General features: G+C 40.4%; 1 protein-coding gene across 1 annotated transcript in view; it reads left to right on the top strand.

Moving 5' to 3' along the window:
• SLC26A5 (solute carrier family 26 member 5) overlaps positions 1-24,553 on the top strand; it is a 39,167-nt gene that overhangs the window by 4,056 nt on the left and 10,558 nt on the right. Inside the window, exons 2-11 of the mRNA XM_018560425.1 lie at positions 6,415-6,596; positions 10,160-10,299; positions 11,876-11,986; positions 14,228-14,412; positions 15,764-15,928; positions 16,804-16,956; positions 17,244-17,326; positions 18,523-18,610; positions 21,315-21,428; positions 22,660-22,737. Coding sequence (XP_018415927.1) covers positions 6,442-6,596; positions 10,160-10,299; positions 11,876-11,986; positions 14,228-14,412; positions 15,764-15,928; positions 16,804-16,956; positions 17,244-17,326; positions 18,523-18,610; positions 21,315-21,428; positions 22,660-22,737 — 1,272 coding nt within the window. The 5' untranslated portion in view covers positions 6,415-6,441. The remainder of the gene's footprint in view (positions 1-6,414; positions 6,597-10,159; positions 10,300-11,875; positions 11,987-14,227; positions 14,413-15,763; positions 15,929-16,803; positions 16,957-17,243; positions 17,327-18,522; positions 18,611-21,314; positions 21,429-22,659; positions 22,738-24,553) is intronic.

The following is a 24,553-nucleotide window of genomic DNA, read 5'->3' as shown; positions in this document are numbered from 1 at the left end:
GGGGGGGGCAGCCAGCCTTCGTACAGAAGGGGGGGGGCAGCCAGCCTTCGTACAGAAGGGGGGGGCAGCCAGCCTTCGTACAGAAGGGGGGGGGCAGCCAGCCTTCGTACAGAAGGGGGGGGCAGCCAGCCTTTGTACAGAAGGGGGGGGGCAGCCAGCCTTCGTACAGAAGGGGGAGGGCAGCCAGCCTTCGTACAGAAGGGGGGGGCAGCCAGCCTTCGTACAGAAGGGGGGGCAGCCAGCCTTCGTACAAGAACATGGAGGGGAGGACAGTCTATTTCAATTTCTTTTTGCTTCCTGTATATGACGGGAAGGCCGGAACTATGCTGTTAGTAAAAATTAAGATAGGTTATGGCTGATGTATTTCAGTTTTATTTGGCCCCAATGGAATTCAGCTGCACTACATCCTCTCTTTCTGGCTCCTGTCTTATAGCGGGAGCAATTTACATGCTTTTTTCCAAATAATGCAAAACCAGGCCATCAGTATTAACCATTCTAAATCGGAGAGCAGGCATGTCATGTTAATCTATTGTGATGGGGTTATCATGTTTCTTAATATACAGAACACTGAGTGGATTGGTGATTATTTTGATTTGCATATAACTATATGTGGCTCAGATGCATTTGATTAAGTATGAAGACAATCAAAATGCTAAATATGAATAATTGGCTTGCAAGTATGAATGGATTATTGGCAATATGGATTAAGGCTATACAGTACATGAAATGTTAAGACCTTTAGGTGTGATCATACCATTGCAGGCAGATAAAGCTACTTCTTCAATGCTTGATTGACATTATTTGTATTGCCATGTGTGAATGATCTGGGTATTTACTTAAACACTTGGTATACAGGTGAAACTCGAATAATTAGAATATCGTGCAAAAGTAATTGCAGTAAGTGCTGCAAAAGGGGCCCAAACCAAGTACTGAGTACATATGCATGCTTGTACTTTTCAGAGGTCCGATATTGTTCTATGTACAATCCTTGTTTTATTGATTGCATGTAATAATCTACTTTTTTGAGGTTGTGGATTTGGGGTTCTTGGGGTTTTCATGAGCTGTAAGCCATAATCATCACAATTATGACAAATCACGGCTTGAACTATCTTGCTTTGCATGTAATGCGTCTATCTCATATATTAGTTTCACCTTTTAAGTTGCATTAGTGAAATAAATGAACTTTGCACGATATTCTAATTATTCGAGTTTCACCTGTAGCTAGTGCTATATAAAACAATTGTGTCTCAGTAGATAGGAATAGAAATAGCCTTATTGTCAGCCACAATGGTATTTTAGGATCTCTAAGCTGGTGCATAGTAGCCTGTACTTTAGTTAAGAGTCTTCACTAACATTTGAATTATTATGATGAAATGTTAATCAGAATTGATGGTATTTTGGACTAATATGCACCAGCTTAGAGATCCTAAAATAACATTGTGGCTGACAATAAAGGCCTGGCATGTTTGACAAGTCATATTGTGTGCTTTACACAGTGCAGAAAGAAAGGCTAATTCAACAGGTGGGCAGAAAAGAGAAAACCTGGAATATCCACCATGGGAGGGTATTAAAGGTGCCTGCAAACATAAGAAAACATGTTCAATGTAGTAATATATGATTGGGGAACATTCATACTATATGTCTTCAGGTCCGTCCTATTATCCCCTGAGTAAACCTGGCTGAGCACTCTCCAATGGTAAAACAATTCGACAGGATGGATTTTCCCAACTCATTGTTCAGTTTGCCTAAGGGAAGCCAGTGCTCACGTGCTACTCCCACCCCCATAGAAAAGCACATACATATGTGTCCAATGTGAATGTACGTGTTTGTACAACGATCTGATCCTAGAAAGATTGTCTCAAAGAGTAGCTAACCCACAAACATGTTACATGTGGTGACTGCATTTTTTTTTTTTTCCCACAACATTTTCAGAAAGTACAAAAATACGTGTTGATGTTGCTGAAAACACAGCGCCCATGTCACTTCCTATAAATTGTGAAGCGCAAATTACCTTATCGTTCTTTTGTAAATACTAATGCATTTAAAATGTTAAAGGATAAGTTCACCTTTTGAAAAAAAAATAAGAAATGCATAATTAATAATATATAAACAAATATGCATTTCTTTAGTATTTGCATTCATGCCTGGAAACCAGTGGAAAGCATTGTAATTGTGATCACTCAATCACAGCTGCAAATCTCAGACTTCAGCACATTCTCTCTCAGGCAGAGCTCATACTGAGGTACAGAGTTTCAGTTAGGAGGATGGCTGGACTTCAAACTGCATTAAATCACCTCATAAGGCGTTCAGTTGTCCTCGCTCTAGGTACATGCGGGGATATGGGCTGCTCTACCTAGAGCGAGTATGGTTGGACGCCGTATGAGGTGATTTAGGCTGTGTTCACACCTGACCGTTTTGTAGGGCGTTCTACGCTCGACGAACGCTCTACAAAACGGTCAAAAATATAAATTGCATTGTAGTCAATGCCCTCGTTCCCACCTCGCCATATTTCCGCCCGTACCTAACGCCCTACAAAACGGCCCACGCCTGAAAAGGTCCCGGGACTACTTTGGGCCGTTTTGTAGGGCGTTTTCCATTGGGATACAGCCAAGTAGCCTTTGGAATCGCGCGACGGTCGCGCGACTTTTTTACCACGAATCGCGTTAAAAAAACGCGTGACGGACGCGCATATTACAATACGCCTAGGTGTGAATGGGGTGTTAATGCAGTTTGAAGTCCAGCCGCCCTTCCTCCCACCTCTCCTAACAAACTCTGTACCCCCGTACGACCTCTGCCAGTTTGAAAATGTGCGGAAGCCTGAGCTTTCCCAGTTGTGATCACGATTGCAATACTTTCCAGGCTTGAATGCAAATAATAAAGAAATGCATATTTTTTATATATTATTAACTATGCCTTTCATTAATTTTTGCAAAAGGTAAACTTGGCCTTTTTAATGATCGATTTCCCCATCCCCAATGTAATGGAGATGAAGAAAGGCAGATGATTGAAGTCCAGCCTGGGTGACAACCATGACTCCTTCCATAGATACCATGGAAGAATGAGCATTGCCACCCAGAGACGTGATGTGTTATTTGCATTATTACCTGGTGACATTTTTAGTAAAGAAGCCTGAAAAAAAGAGGACTAGTACAGCCACCACATTTAAGGACTGATCCGCTTTAGTATTTGTTGTTAGGCTTAGTTGTGCTTTAAAGGCATAAAGTTGGCGTAGTGAAGGACATGTTGCCACAAGAGTCATAAATACGCTTAACATTACTTCAATTTGTGGGTGTACTGATTTAAAGTATGGGTGTGCAAACTCCAGCCCTCCAGCTGTTGTGGAGCTACAAATCCCATGAGACATTGCAAGATTCTCACAGCCACAGACATGACTCCCAGAGATACATGCATGATGGGCTTTCACTGCCACTGGAGGCATGGAGTTTGCCCACCCCTAATTTAAAGTGTATAGAAACCCTGGCAAAGAACTTTCTCTTATTTGATCTTTTTGGTTTGTTAAATATACAATTTGAAAGTGTTTTCTGTTTTATTATTTAAGTGCAAAAAATGTACCTGTTGATCCTGTCAGAAAGCTGATAACCTCCTGTGTTCTATGTATGTACTGTTATCAGTTAGTATTGTTCTCAGCTCTCTCTGTGGAATATAAAACACCTTCCCTCAATGCTATGCAGATGAAAAGAAGGGTAGGTGCCCTGTAGTCCTCAAAACAATATAAACAACCCTCTGCTCTTGGACAAATGCCCTGTAGTCCTGTCCCAGGGTGACATGCTGCTCCTCCTTAGAGACAGTACAGCTAGTGAGCTTTGTCATGCTTGTTAGTGTGGGAAAGCATGTCACTGGCCGGATCACCAGGTAAAGAAAAGGGGAAGAAGCCGGAACAATAAAACGAACGCAGCAACCTCTTATCAGAACTGGTGATTCATGCTGCAATGTATTACTTTTTGGGGATTTAGATAGACTTCAGGCTCTCAGATTTTACCAGTACATTATAGGAAAAAGTCAAGTTGTTACAAGAAATAAGGACATCTGATACAATGATCGTACAGTGACCATGGATGGAATGAAATGACATTGTGTCTGCTCTTGTCATGATATCTGCATTTAGGATAAAAGTAAATGGTTGCTGAAGTGTCAAGTTGTTCCTATTCTAGTGGCTGGTATAGTGACACATCAGAGGGGGTTTGTACCTCTCAGTGTGCACTCGGGGTATGAATGTTACATCAGATATAACCATTTTGTTATGACTCTCATATAGAGGTTTGTTATGTGCTGTAGGCCATTGTAAGATATTTCGTTTTTTTAGAATAAGAACGCCTTGTCTTGGTTTTCTCTTTAAAGACTGCTGACCTTTTGCCTGTATTCCTGTTTTTGTACCATGCCGAGACTTGTTTTCAGTTTATCCTCTGCTGTAACCTTTCTCTTTGTGTAGGACTTTTCATTAGGTATACACTGTGTGATCCTACTGATGTATCTCCTAAGAAGATATTTGATGTTACTTTTCCGTACAGTAGTTAGTATCCTAGTGTTCCCTTTAGGATGGCTTTTTGTCTTACCAGTAAGGCCTGGTTCACACCAGGCCTTACTGATCGCATGATTGCTGCACGTTGGCAGAAACGTGCTTGTGGAGGCACTGATTTGACATGACACGCCAAATGCGGCTGGTAAGTCACGCAGTTTATTCACCGCGTGCAAATGTGCCAGCAAAAAATCCATGTCCCGCACATTGCATAAAATAGTGCAGGAGCCTTGTTGCCATGCGTATTGACCCCATTGAAATCAATGGGGCCGTGTGGCAATTGCGGCACGCGACCGCGTGTTACCACGACGCGCAGATGTGAACCAAGCCTAAATGTATTGCTTTGACTGACTGTTATCTTTTATAATAACAGTAGATGACAGGCATTTATTGTATTGAGTAATTGTGTGGACTCCAGCAATCAGTCAGGAAATAACTCATCAGAGTACCCATGGAACACATGAGCAACTTCCTCTGTGTATTTTCAAGGACTTTCAGTGCTCTCAAGGAGAACATTACTTTGTCATTATGGACGTGCACAACATTATATAATCACGTGTTTGTTAAAGTACAATCATATCTAATAGGGAAACAGAACTAAGTGGGTATTACGCAGATGCATGCCATGTGACAAAGGCTGGGATGGTTGGAGCACCACTGGAACGGTTTATAATTGTCGACCTGACTGAAAGATAAAAAACATTTTATTATAGGTATTTATATACTGTAGCACCAACAATTTATGCAGTGCTTTACATAGTGCACATTCACATCAGTCCCTACCCTCAAGGAGTTTACAATCTAAAGGTGTCTATCTTGCGTGCGTGCATACATACAGGGACAATTTAGATAGAAGACAACTTGCCTACCAGCATGTCTTTGTAGTGTGGGAGGAAACTGGAGTACCAGAAGGAAACCTATGCAAGCACAGGGAGAACGTGCAAACTCCTTGCAGATAGTGACGTGGCCGGGATTTGAATCAGGGACCCCCAGTGCTGCTAGGCAGAATGCATTGAAGTGTCTGCACTTTCGATAGTACCCTTGTGTGGTCTGAGTCTGATACACTCACATTGTCAGGCATTGATCATATTTCAGTCCAGGTGTCAGAAGACAAGGATGCTATAGAACGTGCCTGCACACACACAAGCAACAAAGTTTGTTGCTACAATAATTATTTTGCACAGACAGTCCAGTGACAGTTTTTTAGGCCAGGTTCACATTGTTTTCGATTGTAAGCCCTAAGGGGCAGGACCCTCCTTACCATCTTGTCTTGAATTGTATTGTGATTGTAATGTTTTCGTTATATTGTAAAGCTCTGCACAAACTGTTGGGTCTATATAAATCCTGTATGATATTAATAATCGTGGTGTGTGTGTCAGTGTGTGTGTGTCAATATGCTGCAGTGCCATTCATTCCGAAAGGTATCCCAATGCATTGAGATCATGCACCTACAATGTAGTGCGCTGTAACACATGGCAATGCACTACTATGCCCCCCATTGGTCCTCTCTACCCTTACATTAAAAGTGTAGAAATGTTGGAGGGGGCACACTTTGGTATCTTTGCTTTGGGTCCTGAAGTACATTGTCCTGCCACTGATTAACATGCCTACACTGCACCACACTAAAACGCACAGATGTGAACAGGGCCTAAAAGAGCTGTCCATTTTCTTTCCTTTGTTCTCTAGGTTTCTTCTTCTCTTGTATACCGTAGTAATTCCATTCTGAAGATCTGCCCGAGTATGGTCCATGGTACCTCTTATGACTGTGAGCTGTGATGGATAAGGGTTTTACCCATCCATATGTAATACAGTAATAATTTGACATTATCATGTATGTATATGTAGTAAATTTAGTTATTCCTTCTAATAATTTGCAGATACTTACAGAAGATCTGAAATGTGCTATGGAACTAGCTTCAGGGGAAGATGACTGCCTTTATCAGAGACAAAAGTACTGCGTAGAGAGGCCCATATTCACCCAGGAATATCTCCAAGAACATTTGCACCCAAGGAAGAAAGAGCCAGTGTCTATCCTCAAAAAAATCTCGCAGTCTTGCAGGTGAGACGCTTCTACCTTACCTTGTTATTCTTTTCATAGTCCTCAGGAGCATTACACACTACAATGCTACATCAAAATGCAAAAGGACATGTTGCTTGACTGAAGCTGGCCACACACTATGGGAATTTCAGCTGATTCTTGATGAAACTGACAAAATTCCCTCAGTGGGTGGCCCTGTTGGCAGCCTTCTCTCCAGCATGCTTCGTTCAGAAAATTAGGCCACCCAAAACTGACATTTCAGCTTTGAACACCTATTGCATTCATCCAGGCTTCTTACATCCCTCTGAGTTCACAGTGTAGTGGATTGTATTCCACCCCTGGCCTCTTCCCCCAAGGTCACAATGACAGTCACACTTTTATTTCCCTGTTCTTCATTTTTGTGACATAATCTTTGGCTGTGTGATACCACTGGAGCTGTTGCACAAGAACCATGCAAAGTTAAACATTTGGTTTAGATGGTGTTAGCCTCTAACGTTTGTATATTTTCATAATTCTGTAGTGACTGCCATGTAGCACCATTTCCTGTTTAGTGGTTGGTGTATATATGCCCTCATGTTCTATATTCTGCACAATCAACATTTTAGTCATTGTTATTTTCTGTGTTCTGTAGTTCTATTGATAGTGTGAAGCAGCTCTATCAAAATGAGTGTCACAAGCACTCAAAATATAATGGGGTAAAAAGTCAATCTTTGAGGCCCCTTTCTAAAAGAGCTGATCAGGGATCCGTGCACAAATCCTCTCCTGATCACAGCAGTACGGAGTGGATGTCAACGCTGCGACATCCGTGTCCGTACAGTTCTTTGCTCTATCTTGCGATGGAGGAAAAAACTGAAACTGCCGGACCCCATGTGTGTCTATGGGGAATCTGATGTCAATGGCCATGTCCGTTTACATCAGATTACTCACCATCCGGCACGATACGGTCCGTTGAAAGAGAACAGTGTTCTGCCTGTTTTTTGGGACCCAGCTGGCGCTGGGGATAACCAGCTCTAAATGGACGCTAGTCCGTTTATACACGGCTGCCCGTGGACTTGCATTGGGCATTCGATCGGGTCTGCCTACAAAAACTGACGGATGGACCCGATCAGAGCGGCCGTCTGAAAGGGGCCTTAAGGTATCCACTTAATCTGCAGGTTGTAGCTGAAGGTAAAATCACAAGACGGCTTTGCTTCTAATAAATGTTATTTCTCTTTCTTTTTGTGATGTAGTGACCAGGTGAGAAGGGAAGTTTGTACTGTATCAGTGTACTGGGGGGTAGCAAACTTGCGTTGCACATGGCTTCTTCCTCCTAAATTTTTTCACCCCTCCACCTGGCCAACAGATGTGCCAGGCTCCTGTTTTAAGGCTTATAGTTTTTTGAGGTTTCGCATGTGCACACAATTTTAAGGCTTGACATGTTTGGTGTATTTTTTTACCCGACGTGACCCCGTCTCTTATAAAAAAGTTGGGTAATAATAAATATGTTATCATTTAATATAGGGGAAACAGTTCTTTTTTTTTTTTTTTTAAATTTCGGTAATTTTTCCTTTTAATATAGTAAAAAATAAAAACCCCAGTGGTGAATAAATACCACCAAAAGAAAGGTCTGTCCCCAAAAAATTGTATCAAATGTATTTCAGTACAGCATTGCATGACAGAATAAATGTCGGTCAAAGTAACACAGCGCTGAATACTGAAAAATGGCCTGGATGGGAAGGGGGTTTAAACACCGCGGACTTCAAGTGGTTAAAGACTAGGCTGATGCTGACTCTTGCATTCTAGTATCAGTATAGCAGAGACTACATGGTTGTTTACCCTCTGCAGTTATACCACCCAGAAGTCTGGTGTGCCAGGCTGATGGCTCTCTTTGTTAAAAAGTGATGTAACAAATCTAGACCATACGGTGTATAGGGTGTGACAGGTCAGCCAGCATTCATGGATCATCCTGATCCTGCTGTGGTCTGGTATAAAAATGATATAGAAACCAAAATGATAAATGTTCTGAAACTTTTATTCTACTACAAATAACAGGCACCTTGGGATTTTGTATAAATTAGGTAGAAGGAAGTACTGTTATTTTTCATACATAATCCCTTGCAGAGAAGCTGTAATTACACCGCTACGTATGCCTCTAATCCATGTCATGGAAACTTGGTTTGTTTGGACACTCCTTTGTTTAATAACCACATCACACAGGATGTAGCTTATCGGTCTGTAGCAATCATGTACTTGTGACTGGATGAGGACATATGCTTAACATTTCAATGAAATTGCTAGTGGGAATAGTATACAATACAAAGATAGCATATCAAATCTATAAAAGTACATATACTGTATAATACCACCAATTGACGTTTCAAGTTGTCTGGATCTGAAAGCTTTGGTTCTAGTAGTTTATAGCACACGACTCTTTTCACCCACTTTGCACTTTTATAATAAACCCTATATTCCATTCTCCGTCCTCATCAAATTCCTAAATACTAAAGGATGTAAACATGTGCTAAATTTGGGCAGACCTGTCACTAAGAACTTCAATTGGTTTGAATCCAGGGTCATGGCTACTTTAGGAATTTGATGACAAGAGCAGGGCAGGGGGTTTATGAAAAAAGTACAAATAACCTTTAAAGTCAGCCTGTGTTTTTGCCCACAGTTTTGCCTTCCTTTTCCTGCCCTAATATTCTGTTTGCCCCCCAAGAGTGATCAGAAGAAGCCGTTTGTAAATCAAGTCAATCCCAGTCAAAGGGTACACAGGGCTGAGGACTCTCTCCCTGCCCCATGTGACAGCCCTAGGCCAATCGGCAAGCATCAGCACTGCCAACGGAGAGCAGGGGGAGTAAGTCACATGAAACTCTTTATCCATAAGTACCAGGTATTTTTTCTCCTCCTCTAGGTGGTAAATGGGATATAGGTATATATGTATATCTGTGTGTGTGTCAGGGGTATTATAGATGTATAGCAAAAGTTTAGTAGGCACTCGGAGGTCTTCAAATAAAAGTGTAGGTTTTATTATACCAATGTTTCGGCAGGTTGCAGCTCGCCTTTCTCAAGCCAGCTAGTACCCAGGCATGACTTAAATAGACCATAAACCAGGGGTGGGCAACTCCGCCCCTCCAGCTGTACTTTAACTACAAAACCCAACATGCCTCTGCCACTGGGAGTCATGCCTGTAACTGTCAGCCGTGCAATGCCTCATGGGGCTTGTAGTTCCACAACCGCTGGAGGCCCGGAGTTGCCCACCCTTTCTATAAACATTTATCCCCACAGAAGATTCACCCCAGTCAATCACCCACAGTGAACATGTAAATCAATAATAACATATAAAAGACTTCCCAATAGATCATGTGTAACAGACATCGGTAATTGAATATCCCCACATCACAACTACAACCTGTAATAACTGTAATGGCCAACTGTAACTCTGCATCTGTGAAATGTTACTATTATGTGTTTGTTTTTTTTAAACACATCAAACTATTGAAATAAATACTGATTCCATTGCTATAGATATTCTTCCATTGACAGGCAAGCAGTTTCTATATTGCTATTTATTCTAAGAACTAATCTATTTCTGTTCCACATTACAGGTGTACTGCAAAGAAGGCCAAATCTCAGCTGTTCAGTTTCCTTCCAATTTTGAAATGGCTGCCACGTTACCCAGTGAAAGAGTATCTCATGGGAGATATCGTTTCAGGCCTGAGCACCGGGGTCATGCAGCTCCCACAGGGTTAGTATACATTACTGGAAAGGTCAGAATGCTGTATCTGTGGAGTCTGGAAAGCTTTCAGTAGCCATGAGATCGACCATGCATGGCTGAGGTATTGGGCGGTCTTAGCTGATTAACTTGGTAATATCCACTTAAAAGGGTTAATTTGTCCTTCCATTTCTCCAGCTTATCATAGCACCAATGTTATTTTACGGATATAAAGTGTGCCATAGATATGTACAAATTCCTTATTTTTTTTTTGGACGTGTACATTTTTTTAAACAACACAAACAAAAAAAGGCATTATGCAGAAAGTTTCTTTTCTTTAAATAATATTTTTCCTATTTCTCCCCTGATAACCCATAATAATCTCCATCTAGCCCTAATTAACTTCCTCCAGTCCCTGTTCTCCTTAGTTTGTTGCTTTTTACCATATATACATATTTGTATACACAGATTGCATAATATGCTTTAAAGGAGAACTATGGGGTCAGGGCTTTTCCCCATAGTTCTCCTTAGGGTAACGGGAGGACACAAACTAGCGTCCTCCCGTTCCCCTAAGCTCAGTATACCGCGAGTTACAGCTCACGGTATACTAAGACGCCGCAGCCAGAGCGGATCCCGACATCGATGTTGAGATCCTCCCAGCTGCGTGAGTGACAGCTGGCTCTGCCTATCTAGAGGCAGAGCCAGCTGTACCCGCCCCGTCCGTTCCGCCAGTCAGCGCTGGTGGAGCGGGAAGGGGGGAATCCATCCCCTCCCCTGTCACGGCAGAGAGCCGCAACAGGATCGAGAGGTGAGCGAACGCCGGTATGTGTTCGCTCACCTCCCGATCTACTGAGCCGACCTGTGACAGTCTCATTGTCACAGGTCGGCTAGAACTATGAGGTGAGTGAAAAGCACTCACCTCATAGTTCTTTAATACAGTAAGCACCTTTTTGAGGGTCAGTTCACACCATATCCATTGTGTTCTTGATTGCTAGTGCATGCACTATTGTTTGCGATCGCACCACACCGGAATGCAGGCATTGCTGTACCACGCGTTCTGGTGCGGGCGATCGCACTGCAGGCGGAAGGCATGTCTATGGTGTTCTTGAAATCAATGGCACCACCACGCCCCCTCCTGTCCCAGAACGCAGGAGACCTGGTTTATGCAATTCAATGCAATCTGGGCATGAACTGTGCCGGAACACACTGGATATGGTGTGAACTGGCCCTGACACAGGATTTGCTAGAGCTTTGTTTAATGACTGGAAATGTTGCTATGAAATATTATAGAAATCTTGTTGACTTAGCGCTGTAAATAAATGAAGAAAATACTCATTCCCTATCAGTGTAGCTACTTTGCTAATGCAAAACGTATTTCATGAAAGGGAAACTATATTGTTTTTTAGTAACTTGTTTTTTTTTTAAAGCTTACAAACTAATATTGTTCCATTACTTATCATTTTTTTTTGTTCCACAAATAAACATTTTAATGCAATGTCCTAATACAGCAAAGCAGAGTGATTGATCATTATTTAAAAATATACTACTTAGCTGCAGATATATTTGCATCTTCTTCTTTACAAATGTGATTGTTTTTATATGTTTTTAGGGTTAGCGTATGCCCTGCTGGCAGCTGTACCGCCAGTGTTTGGACTGTATTCTTCATTTTATCCAGTGTTCCTGTACACCTTCTTTGGAACATCAAGACACGTATCAATAGGTATTGCAAACATGTTATTTTGTGATCTCCTAGGTTCCTAATATAATGCGAATGCTCTATGTAGCCTTAGTGCCAGAGGTTCATGGTTTTGCGCAGGGAGATCACCCAACATTCCAAGAACGAGCTCCTCTGACATTCTGATGTATTCAAGAGTATAAATAATCTAGTAATCTAAAAAGATCCTTGAAATCCTAAGCGCTGCTTCCTTTTATTGGGTCATTTTATGTAAGCCTACTATAATATAGATTTTATATATTAAAGCCGCCAGGATCCTAGCAACCAACAACATTGGGGGACAAACTCCTCTTTCCTGACACAAACTACTTCAAAATGACATTGTTCTTATTTACTGCCAATTTTACTTGTTTCCAAAACAACCGTATTTCTTTATGAATTTGTCACAGCCCTTATGACATAAGAGTATGTCGCTGTTAAGAAGTACCTGAATTTGTTGCATGTGTCAGTAATAGCTTTAGAATTGTTGCACTGTTTTCTGAAAGCACAGGACAATTTTAGACAACATTAACACCAGGAAAGTATTGCAAATGCTGTATTGAATCGCCCCCACTGTCTTCATAAAGTATAAAGACTGGGCCTTAAACTGGGGGTTCTTCTCCTCTGAATCTCCTGGTCTTCTCCCACTGCAATTATCTCGGCACCTTTTTGTCTGCCGATTTGTTGTGGAACCAATAGTAATGTAATGGGAGAAGCTCGCAAAATGTTGTTTTAAAAGCCGAGGATTCATATATTTGAGACAAATCTGTTCTCCCGGGCCTGCTAACCTTTAATTTGTCACATCTCATTGTTGCTTTATCCTACCTTGGGGTACATATAGAGAATAGAGTGTTAAACTGAAAAACAGTATGAGCAGTTTCTAAACCTTTGCTATTAAGTGAATTAAATACTGGGTGCGTGCCACTGTCACCTTCAGGTGAGAATAACTACATGTTCTTTTGCTGAAAAAGGTTGTGCGTGATGGGCAGTTCTCCCTCGGGAAATATCTGTCTGTTTATTGACCATCTATAGATAAGAAAACATTATAATGTCTTTTATTGTTAGCCTAATAATGTTATCATATTAGTTGACTGTTACAGGACTCATTTCAGAGAGCATGTGCTGTGCCAGTTAATCAGCAGTTGCTTAATTACAGTGATTAATGACATCTTCTAGGCGGGAAGTAGTTGATAAAAAGGTGATATCTGCACCTATTACTACGCTTTTGCTTAGCCTTTTTTTTACATTAACAAATAGGTTGGAAGAGAATGATACAGCATAAGAGATCGCAACATGTGCCTGTTCTATAGTAGGGACGGTTGAGGATATTACAAGAAATTGTTGAAAAAGCCCATTAATCATTAGAAACAATCCCTGGAATTCATAAAGAGTGGCGCAGACACTCTTTCGAAGTGTGTCTTGCTTCTGTATGACAAATATTGGTGCATGCAACGCATTCATGTACCTGTTGCTCTCCCCCCCCTTATCAGAGTTCATAACTGCAGTCTCCGAGTATAGTATATAAATGACCCCTTAGCCAATCAACTGTAATTTACTCACGGAGACTGCAGTTATGAACTCTAAAAAAGGGGGTACGCCCCAGAAACGCGTTAGTTCTCTAGAAACAGTAGCTGGCTGGTCCAGCAGATGAAGTTTTCCTTTTCTAGCAGCTGCTTGCTGCTTCATTGTGGTGTCATGAGCATTTCAGAAGTGGATATTATATCTTATATGCCTAAGATCAACTTTTGGTTTGTGAGTATTTTTTACTTTTCCTGTCTATTTACTTGAATAAATGTGCTTCAGGAGGAGAAGGCGTTGTCCTTGCTGTGTTCTTCTTACACCTAATATGGGCAATATCACTAATTTTTTCCTTCACTCTAATGAAAAAATAATTGAGCAACACATAACATTGACTTTGTAGACTGAACCAGAACCACCTTTTTAGCCAAGTTAATACATTCATTCAGATGCCTGTGTCAAGAATAATTTAGGGAAAGTTTTTTGGTGAAGGGATGAACAGGAGGATATGGCCCAAATTAGGATTGTTAGAAGATATTCACATTCTATTCAAAGGAGTGACCGTGTTAACTGTCTGTTCCTATGTAAGGCTTCTTTACCAATAGGAGGTGGAAAGGTGGGGACTATGACTGTAATATTGTATGATTCCCCCCAATGTATATATTTCGAATAATATTGGCATCAGGGCACCAATACAGTATTGTAACATCATTGTAACTTGTCTTGCAGGTACCTTTGCAGTAATCAGCCTAATGATTGGTGGGGTCGCAATAAGAATTGCTCCAGATGAGATGTTTCATATAGTGGAAACCAATGTCACAAACAGCACAGATTACCTAGAGAAGATTGAAGCAAGGGATGCAATGAGAGTGAAAGTAGCTGTTGCAATTACTTTACTTTGTGGTCTAATTCAGGTACCTATTTATTTACTGTGTATAGAAATTCTAATCAATGAGTGTATGAGTGTATGAAGACCGGTGCTAGACATCACTGAATGGAGAGTATTTAACTCTCTACATACAATATATGCCTAGTTTAGTGGAGGGTCAGAATGTGTTCTTGTAGTACCACATGTCTTTCTGTTCGTTTGTGTCTGGTATTAAATGCTCTACAGAAGTTTTTGTGTAGGGAGAAGGCAGATGAGGCATGCTTTATAAATGTGCTCAACTTCCCAGCTACACTCCTCTAATTCGACTTTGTAAAGGTCAATTTTACATGTATGGTTATCAACCAGCAGTTCCTGCATACTGTGAATATACGCATTGTATAGCCCATTGGGTGCTAGTGCTAATAAAGCACAAAATATCCACTATGGTGACCTTGATATATAAAATTCATCATAATACACGCCATGGGGCATCATGTCCTATGACTTTAGTTATAGTTTCTATTCTATAATCTCCTTACCTCTCCTGGAATATGTTTGTTTGTAATGCAATTTAAACTGATTCCTTGATTCAGTACAGCTTACACAGTAAATGCATACGCAGGACTCCCAAGTTCCTACAGACTTGTTCTTCTGGTATGTCAGGGATGAAAACACCAAATCTTCTACGCTGTACAAACCATCAAAGTCATAGCTGTTAATAAGAACCAGTAAATCTAAAACATGTAAGTGGATTGATGTTTTAGTAAAACATACTGTTTTATGATTGAGCTGATGTCACCGTGTTCTGACCTTCTTTCTTTGCTTGAAATGCAAAGCAGTATGTAAATACTAAACTAACTGCTGCTTTTGTTATTCAAATGTATTTTTCACATAAAGTAAAAAATATCTTTCGCACATGTTATTATTCTGCAGTATTACATGTAGTACATCCAATTAAATTATTTGCCTCCATTCATTTAATAGCGCAAACAGGGCTGGATTTCGATCACTGATAAGTTGTGGGCACACAACTGATGGCACCTTAACACCTCTCTGCCAGGGTCACCACTTTTACAAAGAACATTTACTTGTTTATCTAGTCCTTATCTGTATTAGCATATTGTGATAATGTGTAAATCTGACTATTCTTCCTGATGGCATCGAAAATGTGTGACCCTATAATTACACAGGAAAAAGAAGCCTTGTTGCCTCTGCTGCCTATAGGTTGCTTCCTACTGTCCCCAGTGGTAAATCCAGCCCTGAACTCTGATTTGCTTTCTGTCAGAGCCAACATATTCATCCTCTAGCTCCTAGACTGAATTGAAGTATTACAATAGCATGACCAACTGTCACAACAAGCTTTGTTTGCTAACTATAATGTTGTATATTGTTACCAGATGTGTCTAGGCATACTTCGATTTGGCTTTGTAGCCATCTACCTGACTGAACCTTTGGTACGAGGATTCACCACAGCAGCTGCGGTACATGTCTTTATTTCTCAGTTAAAATATCTATTGGGCATTAAGACAAAGAGATACAGTGGACTTCTAGCAGTCATATACGTAAGTGACTTACTCATTTATTCTCATGGTTTTCACTGGTGGTTTTGGCTCCAACTTCCTGTTGGATCTGTGTAGATATTTTAGTTTCAAAGGAATATGACCTGATTGTGGGATTTTGAGCAGTGTAATAAGTATAGGAATTGAATTGTCCAACTGACATCAGAGATAACTTTCAGTACCACTGGATATCCTTCTTGGATTATAGTCTGATTTCATCCTGGTTGCTTTTCTTTTTTAATCGCAGAATTGAAATGTGATCATCCCCCTACTGATACCAATCTACCACAGGAGGCATACTGCCTGCTATCTGTAATGAAATAAGGCCACAAGTGTACAGGCTACCGTTTTGTATGCTTTTCAGAATTCAGTTATTTATATAGCACCACTTTTTTTATGCAGTGCTTTACATCAGTCCTTGCCCTCAGATACATACAGAGCTGATTTAGACAGAAGCCAATTATCCTACCAGCATGTCTTTGGAGTGTGGTAGGAAACCAGACTACCTAGAACAAACCCACACAAGCATAGGGAGAGCATGCAAACTCCATGCAACTGGTGTCCTGACTGTGATTCAAACCAAGAACCTAAGGTTATTAGAGACAAATATTGGGGTTTTAATGATGCTGCTTTTTACTTTCAATTTGTTGTAAATACCAAGGTATTGTCTGTGAGAGAACTTTTATGATCACATCCATTCAAAGGATTGTAAGATGTAAGGATTTTAAGATTAACCTGTATATTTAAGTTGTTGTTTTCACATGTGATTTAATGGAAGGAAATAATAGTAATTGAAAAAATTACCTGACCTGAGTAGACGAAACTAGACTTTAACTTACCTCACATTTGAATATGCAAATTTTCTGTGTCTGTTTCAGAGCTTAGTCGATGTATTGTCTAATATCGCAATGACCAATGTGCCCACGCTGATCATTGGCCTTATATGCATGGTACTACTGCTGGGTGCCAAGGAAGTTAATGATCGTTTTAAAAAGAAATTGCCTGTTCCAATTCCCATGGAGATCATTGTTGTAAGTGTACCATGTTTAATATAGCTAACTAGTGGTGTTTTTTTTTACCATGATATGCAGTGTGCGCACATGTTTTGCTTTTATAGGTATACTGTGTATTACTAACCATTGCATCATAGTACAGGTAAAACCGCCTTTTATGTACCACTTTTATCACATCAGTATACCGTATATCTATCTTTATTTAAATGTTGTCATTCAGCCTTGTAGTTGAATGAATGTACATCTATGATGGCTTTCTTGTGTTTTTTAATGTAGATTAAAATAACTTTCCCTTCTCTTTAAAGGTGATTATCTCAACTGGAGTTTCAACTGGGCTGAATCTTGAAGGGTCATATGGTGTAGATGTAGTTGGAAATATCCCTACAGGGTAAGAAGGGGTGTAACTTCAAATCATGGGGTTCCATAGCAAAATGTTTGGGCCCTCCCGCTAACTCTCTCTGTAGCAGCTGGCAGTATCAACTGTGACAATATCAATTCGTATGGTGCAATCGACAGACGAAAACTTCAATGTTCACGAACATTTTTGAAGGAGCATGTTGGATCATTTTTCTCGATTGAACGAATTTCTAACAGCGACTGTGTTTTTTGTTCAGAAACTCCATTTATTCCAAAATAGAATGTTAAATAAAAACAAGAATTAAACAAAATTTCGAACAACAATTGGCAAGTTTCTTATGGCAGTATCAAACGTTTCTGATGGGATTGAGCGTTCGTTCAAAAATCTACCCATGTATACCCTACTTGAATCTCCAACCCTAATACAAACTTCTTTAAACTCTAGCTTCATTAAACTTTTTTGTAGAATCACAAACCTCAGCCCTCCTACAAGGTTTTAACAGAGGTAAACTCTGGGATTTGTGACTGCATTAGGTATACGGGTTAATTTCAGTCTGTGGCAGAGGTCTGACTTCAACCATTCTATACTGGGAACCTTAAAGTTAAAATTTCCTTTCTGATCAGTAACACACTTTCTGTCTTAAAGTGGCTCCACTCTATGGAGGAGCAATAAAGCCACTCTTGGACAGCTGCATTGCCAGCCTGTGCGTAAGGTAGTGTAAGATGCACTAACCGATATAGATGGACTTGAATAACAAATTACATCTCCAATTCCAGCTAACACTTTTGTTAAAGATCTCTGGGCAAAAAACATTTTAACCCCTGTAATGGGACTACCCCCAAACTGTAAGGGTTAACTGCTTGTTGTGCTCTAGGGAGGAAAATAAAAAAAAAAGTTGTACTCACCCTATCCTCCAAGCAGCCTTGCTCCTAGACCGTTCCCTTCCAGCCTCGCTCCTCTTCTGCTGCTGCGCCTAAGGTCCTTCAGTCATCACATTCTATACACAGTGTATGGGATGTGAGGATGCTGCAGCATAGGAGGAGATAGGCAGGAGGGAGCGCTGCCACAGCTGGACGGCCCAGAGGATTCGGTGAGTATAGCTTTTAGTTTTTTTTTTCCTCCCTAGACCAAAACAAGCAAGGGTTAGTGAAAATTTTGCCTGGAGTTCTTCTTTTAGGAGTTACAACACAGTTTTTTTTTGTTTTTTTTACCTTTTTGGGATAAAGGTTTTACATAAATGAATACAAGCTGGCCATTGTGCACTCCCCTGTGGTTTTTCTCAACCCTCTAACTGCCACTTGTCTGGAAGGCTTGGTCAGGCAACGGAAAATGAAAAATTACACGCTTACTGGAGTGATCATCAAGTAAAAAATAATGGGAAAAAAGCCTAACAAGAGAAAACTAATGCAGCCACCACATCTAAGAATTGGTAAACTGAAATATATAAAATTTTTGCTTCTGGGTTTAGATATCTTTTTTAAACAATAATTATGCTAAAAAACTAGGGATGCACCGATACCACTTTTTTAAGACTGATCCTGGCCAATCAGGAAACCGGGCAGCGTGTAATGATGCGCTGCCCGGCTTCCTGATACAGGAAGTACTCGTGCTAGGTATCGGAGCATTTGGGCGAGTACGAGTACTCACCCAAATACTCGGTATCGATACCGATACGGTGCATCCCTACTAAAAACAATGACGGCTTCCTAGCCCTAGTAAGGTTACTGGTAGCCATTTAAAAGAACCAAATACAAAGGTCTCTTTCATTACTTTTATTTCTTATAAACGGTTGCCATAAAAATAAACAAATTTCTTTTAACAAAACATTTTTGCAATATACTGTAACATACATCAGTTAAATGGAAGTATAATGTTTTTGGACCCAGTTTATTTTTTTTAAGAGTCTATATATATATATAAAGTCATGTTTTATCAGTACAAACACATTTTTAATAAATGACAAATCATTCCCAGAACACTGTTATCTAAAGAGCGCGCACAGCAGTAGTTATCAGTAGCTTTCAGACACGGTGTGGCTGTTTTACTTAAGCAATTGAGAATGTTTATTAAAACTGTGTGAATATTCACTTCAATTATCCAATGGTCAAAATCCTGTTCACATATTTCATCTGCATATGATTGGATCATTCAAGTAAATATTCATACAATTTATTGGTTACAACATTCTCCACATTTTAGGAAATCGGCATCACATCTATAATTTAAAAAGACCTGCAGTGGTAGAGGTGAGGCAGATGAGTTACTGCTCTGGCACATTCATTTGTGTGTAAATTGCAGATTGAGCTATTGTACCGTGTAAAAGGCTTTTTATAGCGGTCAGAAGGAACTGGAAGCAAGTGAAAGCTTCACTTGCTGGCAGTAAATCAGAATGTGCTATACACCGTGTTCCATGCATTATGTTAGGTGTCTAAAATGTTAAAATGTTAAAGTAATAAAGCAGTGAATGTGACATTCACCAAATATTTATTGGTGTAGAATGTTTCTGTATATTAAAACACTTGCCGGAAAGATTTACCTGCAGTGCAAGGGTTAACTGTTTGTGTGTGTGTCTAGGTGCTAAAATAACAGTTATACTCACTGGGAGCTCCGAGCTGGCCAGCTGTCAAAGTCCTCCAGCCTGTCTCCCCCTACGCTTCAGCATTCTAATCTTCCTAAGTGTCCTCCCATCTATACACTGTGTATAGACATGATGATTTATGGGACCTCAGACCGATGCAGAGGAGGGGGAGAGAGGCTCTAGGGACCGGTCTAAGAACAAGCTCAAAAAAGGGGGCGCCTTCCCTAGTGTAGATACATTTTATTCAGGTATAGGCAAACAATAGAAATTATACTCCCAAGAGTAAATGGATATAAGCCTTAGGAGCATGAACCAGAGTGAGGCAAGTGGAAGTAAACAAAACAATTCCTATGTGCCAGTGAAAGATGCCTGCGTTGACCTCAAGGATCTGACGAAGGGGGCATGCCCCTGAAACGCGTCAACGCAGGCATCTTTCTCTGGCACATAGAAATTGTTTTGCTTACTTCCACTTGCCTCACTCTGGTTCATGGTCCTAAGGCTTATATCCATTTTACTCTTGTGAGTATCATTTCTATTGTTTGCCTATACCTGTATAAAATGTATCTGCACTAGGGAAGGCGCCCCCTTTTTTGTGCTTTTTCATAGATACCACAGTCTCCCTGGCTGCAGTGGGGCAGCATCCTGCAGTATGCACCTTTTACTAAATCCTTCAGAGGAGTGGTTGTCCCTGGCACTTTTTGTTTTTACTTGTTCGATCTAAGAACAAGCCTGCTCAGAGCATCAGGGGAATATAAGGGTAAATAAACAATATTTTTGGAGTTGTTCTTTAAAAAAGTGTTAGGTTTTTTTAAGAAGAAATTACATTTCCAATTCCAGCTATCTTGAAAGCCCCTGAAAGATGTAACCTTTCTCTGACTCGCAGACCAAGTTTCGAGGCTGTGATGTAACCCTTTAAAGGGCCAATGTCATGAGGAAAGTATGGGGCAGCCATTTCTGGCTGCCTGAAGAAAATGATAGTTGCCTGAATGTTTATAAGTACTTTAATGTCACAGACTCAGAACAAGATGTTGTAAATTAGTACCAGAATTCCTTATCTCTATATATGTTCCAAGTCAGTGAATCAGAAAGCATTGAAGCCAGAGCTTTAGCGTGCCAGCTATGGATCTAGCATTCTTAAAACATTTTTTTTTAAAAAGGAGGGGTTCAACAATAGCAGCTATGGCTTGGCCATTTCCCTTCCCCCACATTGGTTAATGACAATATGTCTTGTAGACACTGAACATCAGTTAGGGGATGTGCCAGTTGTTGTTATACCCAGAAAGTTGCATATTGTAGAGGGCAAGCTATCAAAATGAAGGTACTTACTTTACAAAGTTAGATTTACTTTATTTTACTGGAGGGCAATTCAGATGACCTTTAATAATCAGAACCACAGTTTTTCAATGCTTTTGAGTATACTGACATGATTGAACTTTGCAGGAACTTATTGCTATGGGGCTGTGCAATTCGATCGGCTCTTTCTTTCATACGTTTGCTGTGACCTGCTCAATGTCTCGTAGCCTAGTTCAAGAGAGCACTGGAGGAAACACACAGGTATGTGATGTAAATTGTATTCATTGCATCTTTTTGTTCCTATATAACGTATTGGTGATAGTTACGAATACCCACACTTCAATGTGTGGACTGCGTTCTAATTCTCTGTATTTCCCTGTGTTAGGCTGTTGTGTTCAGCATGTTGTAAAATCAATAAAAATGGTCTATATGGTCCGATTCATTTCCATATTATTCATTTACCTATAATCTATGCATTACTCTTTTATCTAGTTTCTCAGGATTATATAACTATGTGCAACCTGGTTCAGCATGATGGTAAAATCTCTGTCACTAAGGGGCAAGTAGCATTAATAAATAAGGATGAAAAATAGCCCAGGTGTATTCTGACAAAATTAACAGACCTTGTGGTCAAATTATTGAAGCTACGCTTTGGATAAAATGAAAAGGCTGAAAAACAATACAAGGGGACGAATAGCCTAGCTAAAATACAGCATTTGACGGCTCACCCGATCACCACTGGTATTTGTAAACATAGAAGGTGGCAGAGGAAGTCTTCCACTACTTGCTTCCTCTGCCATGCTCTGCATTAGATGTCATCTGTTAGAGCTGAAGAGGAAAAGAGTAGTGGAAGACTTCCTCTGCATCGAAGTTTACAAATGACAGCAGTGATCGAGTGAGCTATCAAATCCATGCAGGTTCCACATGAACAATGGATATATGGATGGCGTTCAGGTGGCCCAGTGTAACTGCTCAATGCTTCTCATCCCCGTGGCCCTAACCCAGCCCCCTTTGGTTCAAGCCCCTTAACAGCCACGTGAACTGTTAACTGTGGTAGTTCTGCCGGTGACTTTAAATACAGGCCTTAAAAGTTTAAGTAGCTGTAATGTCCACAGGGCTTATTCTTTTGATGTTAGAGGATCAGCATTGTAAAGATTAAACTTTATTTGTTTCTATTTTCTTTTCAATTAATAACAAAAAAAAGTATAGTCCTTCCTTCTGTGGATAGGTCAGCAAGTGTGTAGAACTCGCTGATACCACTATGCACTTCAACATTGTGGGGGACTTCCCTGACAGATGTTTTTCTAAGAGGATGAGAAAAATGATTAATGGCAGATTAGTTTTGTTGCAGATGGTAATATTTTCATTGACTTTGCAGGAAATAACATTGCAGAAAATGATTGCATGCATTTGTTTTGGTATCCCTAGTTTGTTGATCTAGCATTATCAATACAATGTTATTATATATGTGACTGTAAATGCTTTCTTCTAGATTGCGGGTTTGCTGTCCTCCTTTATGGTGCTTTTGGTCATACTGGTCATTGGATATCTATTTCAACCATTACCTCAGGTATGGAAATGTAACCACTCCTAGACCTGATTTGTGTGCATTCATTGTATGCATTTTTTTATGTGCTTTTTGTGTGTTTTCTAGTTATTGTACTCTGTCTACCGGCGCCCTCATCTGTCAGAATACCCAAACAATGACTACAGCTGATTGACTGCGGTCACTGTCGGCGGTAATGTTTGGCCTCGCTTCTTCAACAAATGTTGACTGAAAGATTGACTTTTGTCGAACAAGGTGATGGCAACAGAACCAGCTGCAGCTTACATTTTGCTGGAGTCAGCAAGACTAAACAAGCTGAAACAGTGGATTGGGCAGCTTGAACGTTGTTTTTCTTACAGACTTGCTGAAGGACAACATCTTTACTTAACGTGAACCTGTGCTTTACCCATGTAGGGAGCTGAAAGAAATATCTGGTACTTCCAGTTATGGAGGACATGTGACTCACTCCTCTTCCTCCCACAATGCAGCAGGCACCTGTCACATGGGGGCAGGGAGTTCTCAACCGTGTGTAACCCATGACCAGAGTGACTTAGAGCTTACACAGGGCTTCTTCTATCCCAGGTGAAGACAGTGCCAGGGGAGTGAGAAGGTTGAGTATAGGGAACCGGTAGAGGAGGCAGCAGTTAAAGTGTATGTAAAGACAACATTTTTTTTTTTTACATTGGGTTAGGGTTAACATCCCTATTAAGTTACTTTTTGCTGTCGACATCCTGCTGGGGAGATTTTTTCCCTCATGTTCTGTCCCAAAGACACAAAAGGAAATAAGAAGAAAGCTCTCCATAGTGAACAGAATTCCCAACTTAGAGAGTTGTCATAGGAATAAGTGTCACCAGGGGCACAGACTGTCACCCCAGCAGGGGCACAGACTGTCACCCCAGCAGGGGCACAGACTGTCACCCCAGCAGGGGCACAGACTGTCAATAAAACTTGTCAAAGGATCTAACTCATTACCACTCTATTAAAACTATAGAAAAAAATGTACTTTGGTATACCTGTTGCTTTTGCCTGCATTGTCACTGGTATCTTTTAATAAAATATAAATGATAAGGTTATTTGATTTCTTTTTTTTTTTTTTTTTTAGAGCTCCAGTTTAGGCAAACAGCTAAATACACAGATGAAAAGTACAGCTGCATATAAAGGAGTTGTTTTATCTGCCAAATGATTTGTATTTCTATCTATCCACTTCTGAGATTTACACAACTCTGCCAATAACCACAGCCCTGTTTGGCAGAGACGGTGACCTGATTTATCTCTGGTGCAGCAGAGTTGCACTTACAGGTCTCCTCCCCTGCCCCCGGCTGTGATTGGACAGTGAAAGGAAAAGCAGCAGGTTGAGGAGCTCATCTGTCACTCTTCTCTGTCCATTTATCAGCATTCTCCTTGCATTGCAGCACAGCTGATTGTCTCTTTTTTTGCTGCTTCTCCCTCTATTGGAGTTCTGTTGTACAGGAACTGCAGCAGGCTGATACCAAGTAAATGTCAGGCACTTGCACTAGTTGCATTGAAAAATTGATTTAATGCTGTATTAATGAACACAGATCAGCATTCATTTGTGTCTTTTATGTTTGCCAGAAGTTCAGTTTTAAGGTTGGCTCTTTTTTTTACTGAAAACTGCAGTTTGTATCTATGCATACCAAATGTGACACCTGCACATCGTTGTCAATTCAAATTCTGTTGTAAGCACTATATCCTGATCTATGATGCACTGGTTTCCATATGCTTTAATAAATGTACAAACAAATATTTTATAGAATAAATATTAATTTCTGATTTAGATGAGAAACAAATGATTTGTATAAAAAAATTCTGTATTATTACA

The sequence above is a fragment of the Nanorana parkeri genome, unplaced genomic scaffold (assembly GCF_000935625.1).
Source record: "Nanorana parkeri isolate BGI_ZX_2015 unplaced genomic scaffold, ASM93562v1 scaffold454, whole genome shotgun sequence".
NCBI lineage: Eukaryota > Metazoa > Chordata > Amphibia > Anura > Dicroglossidae > Nanorana > Nanorana parkeri.
The sequence above is the reverse complement of the archived record's forward strand: the minus strand, read 5'-3'. Positions and strand labels throughout refer to the sequence as shown.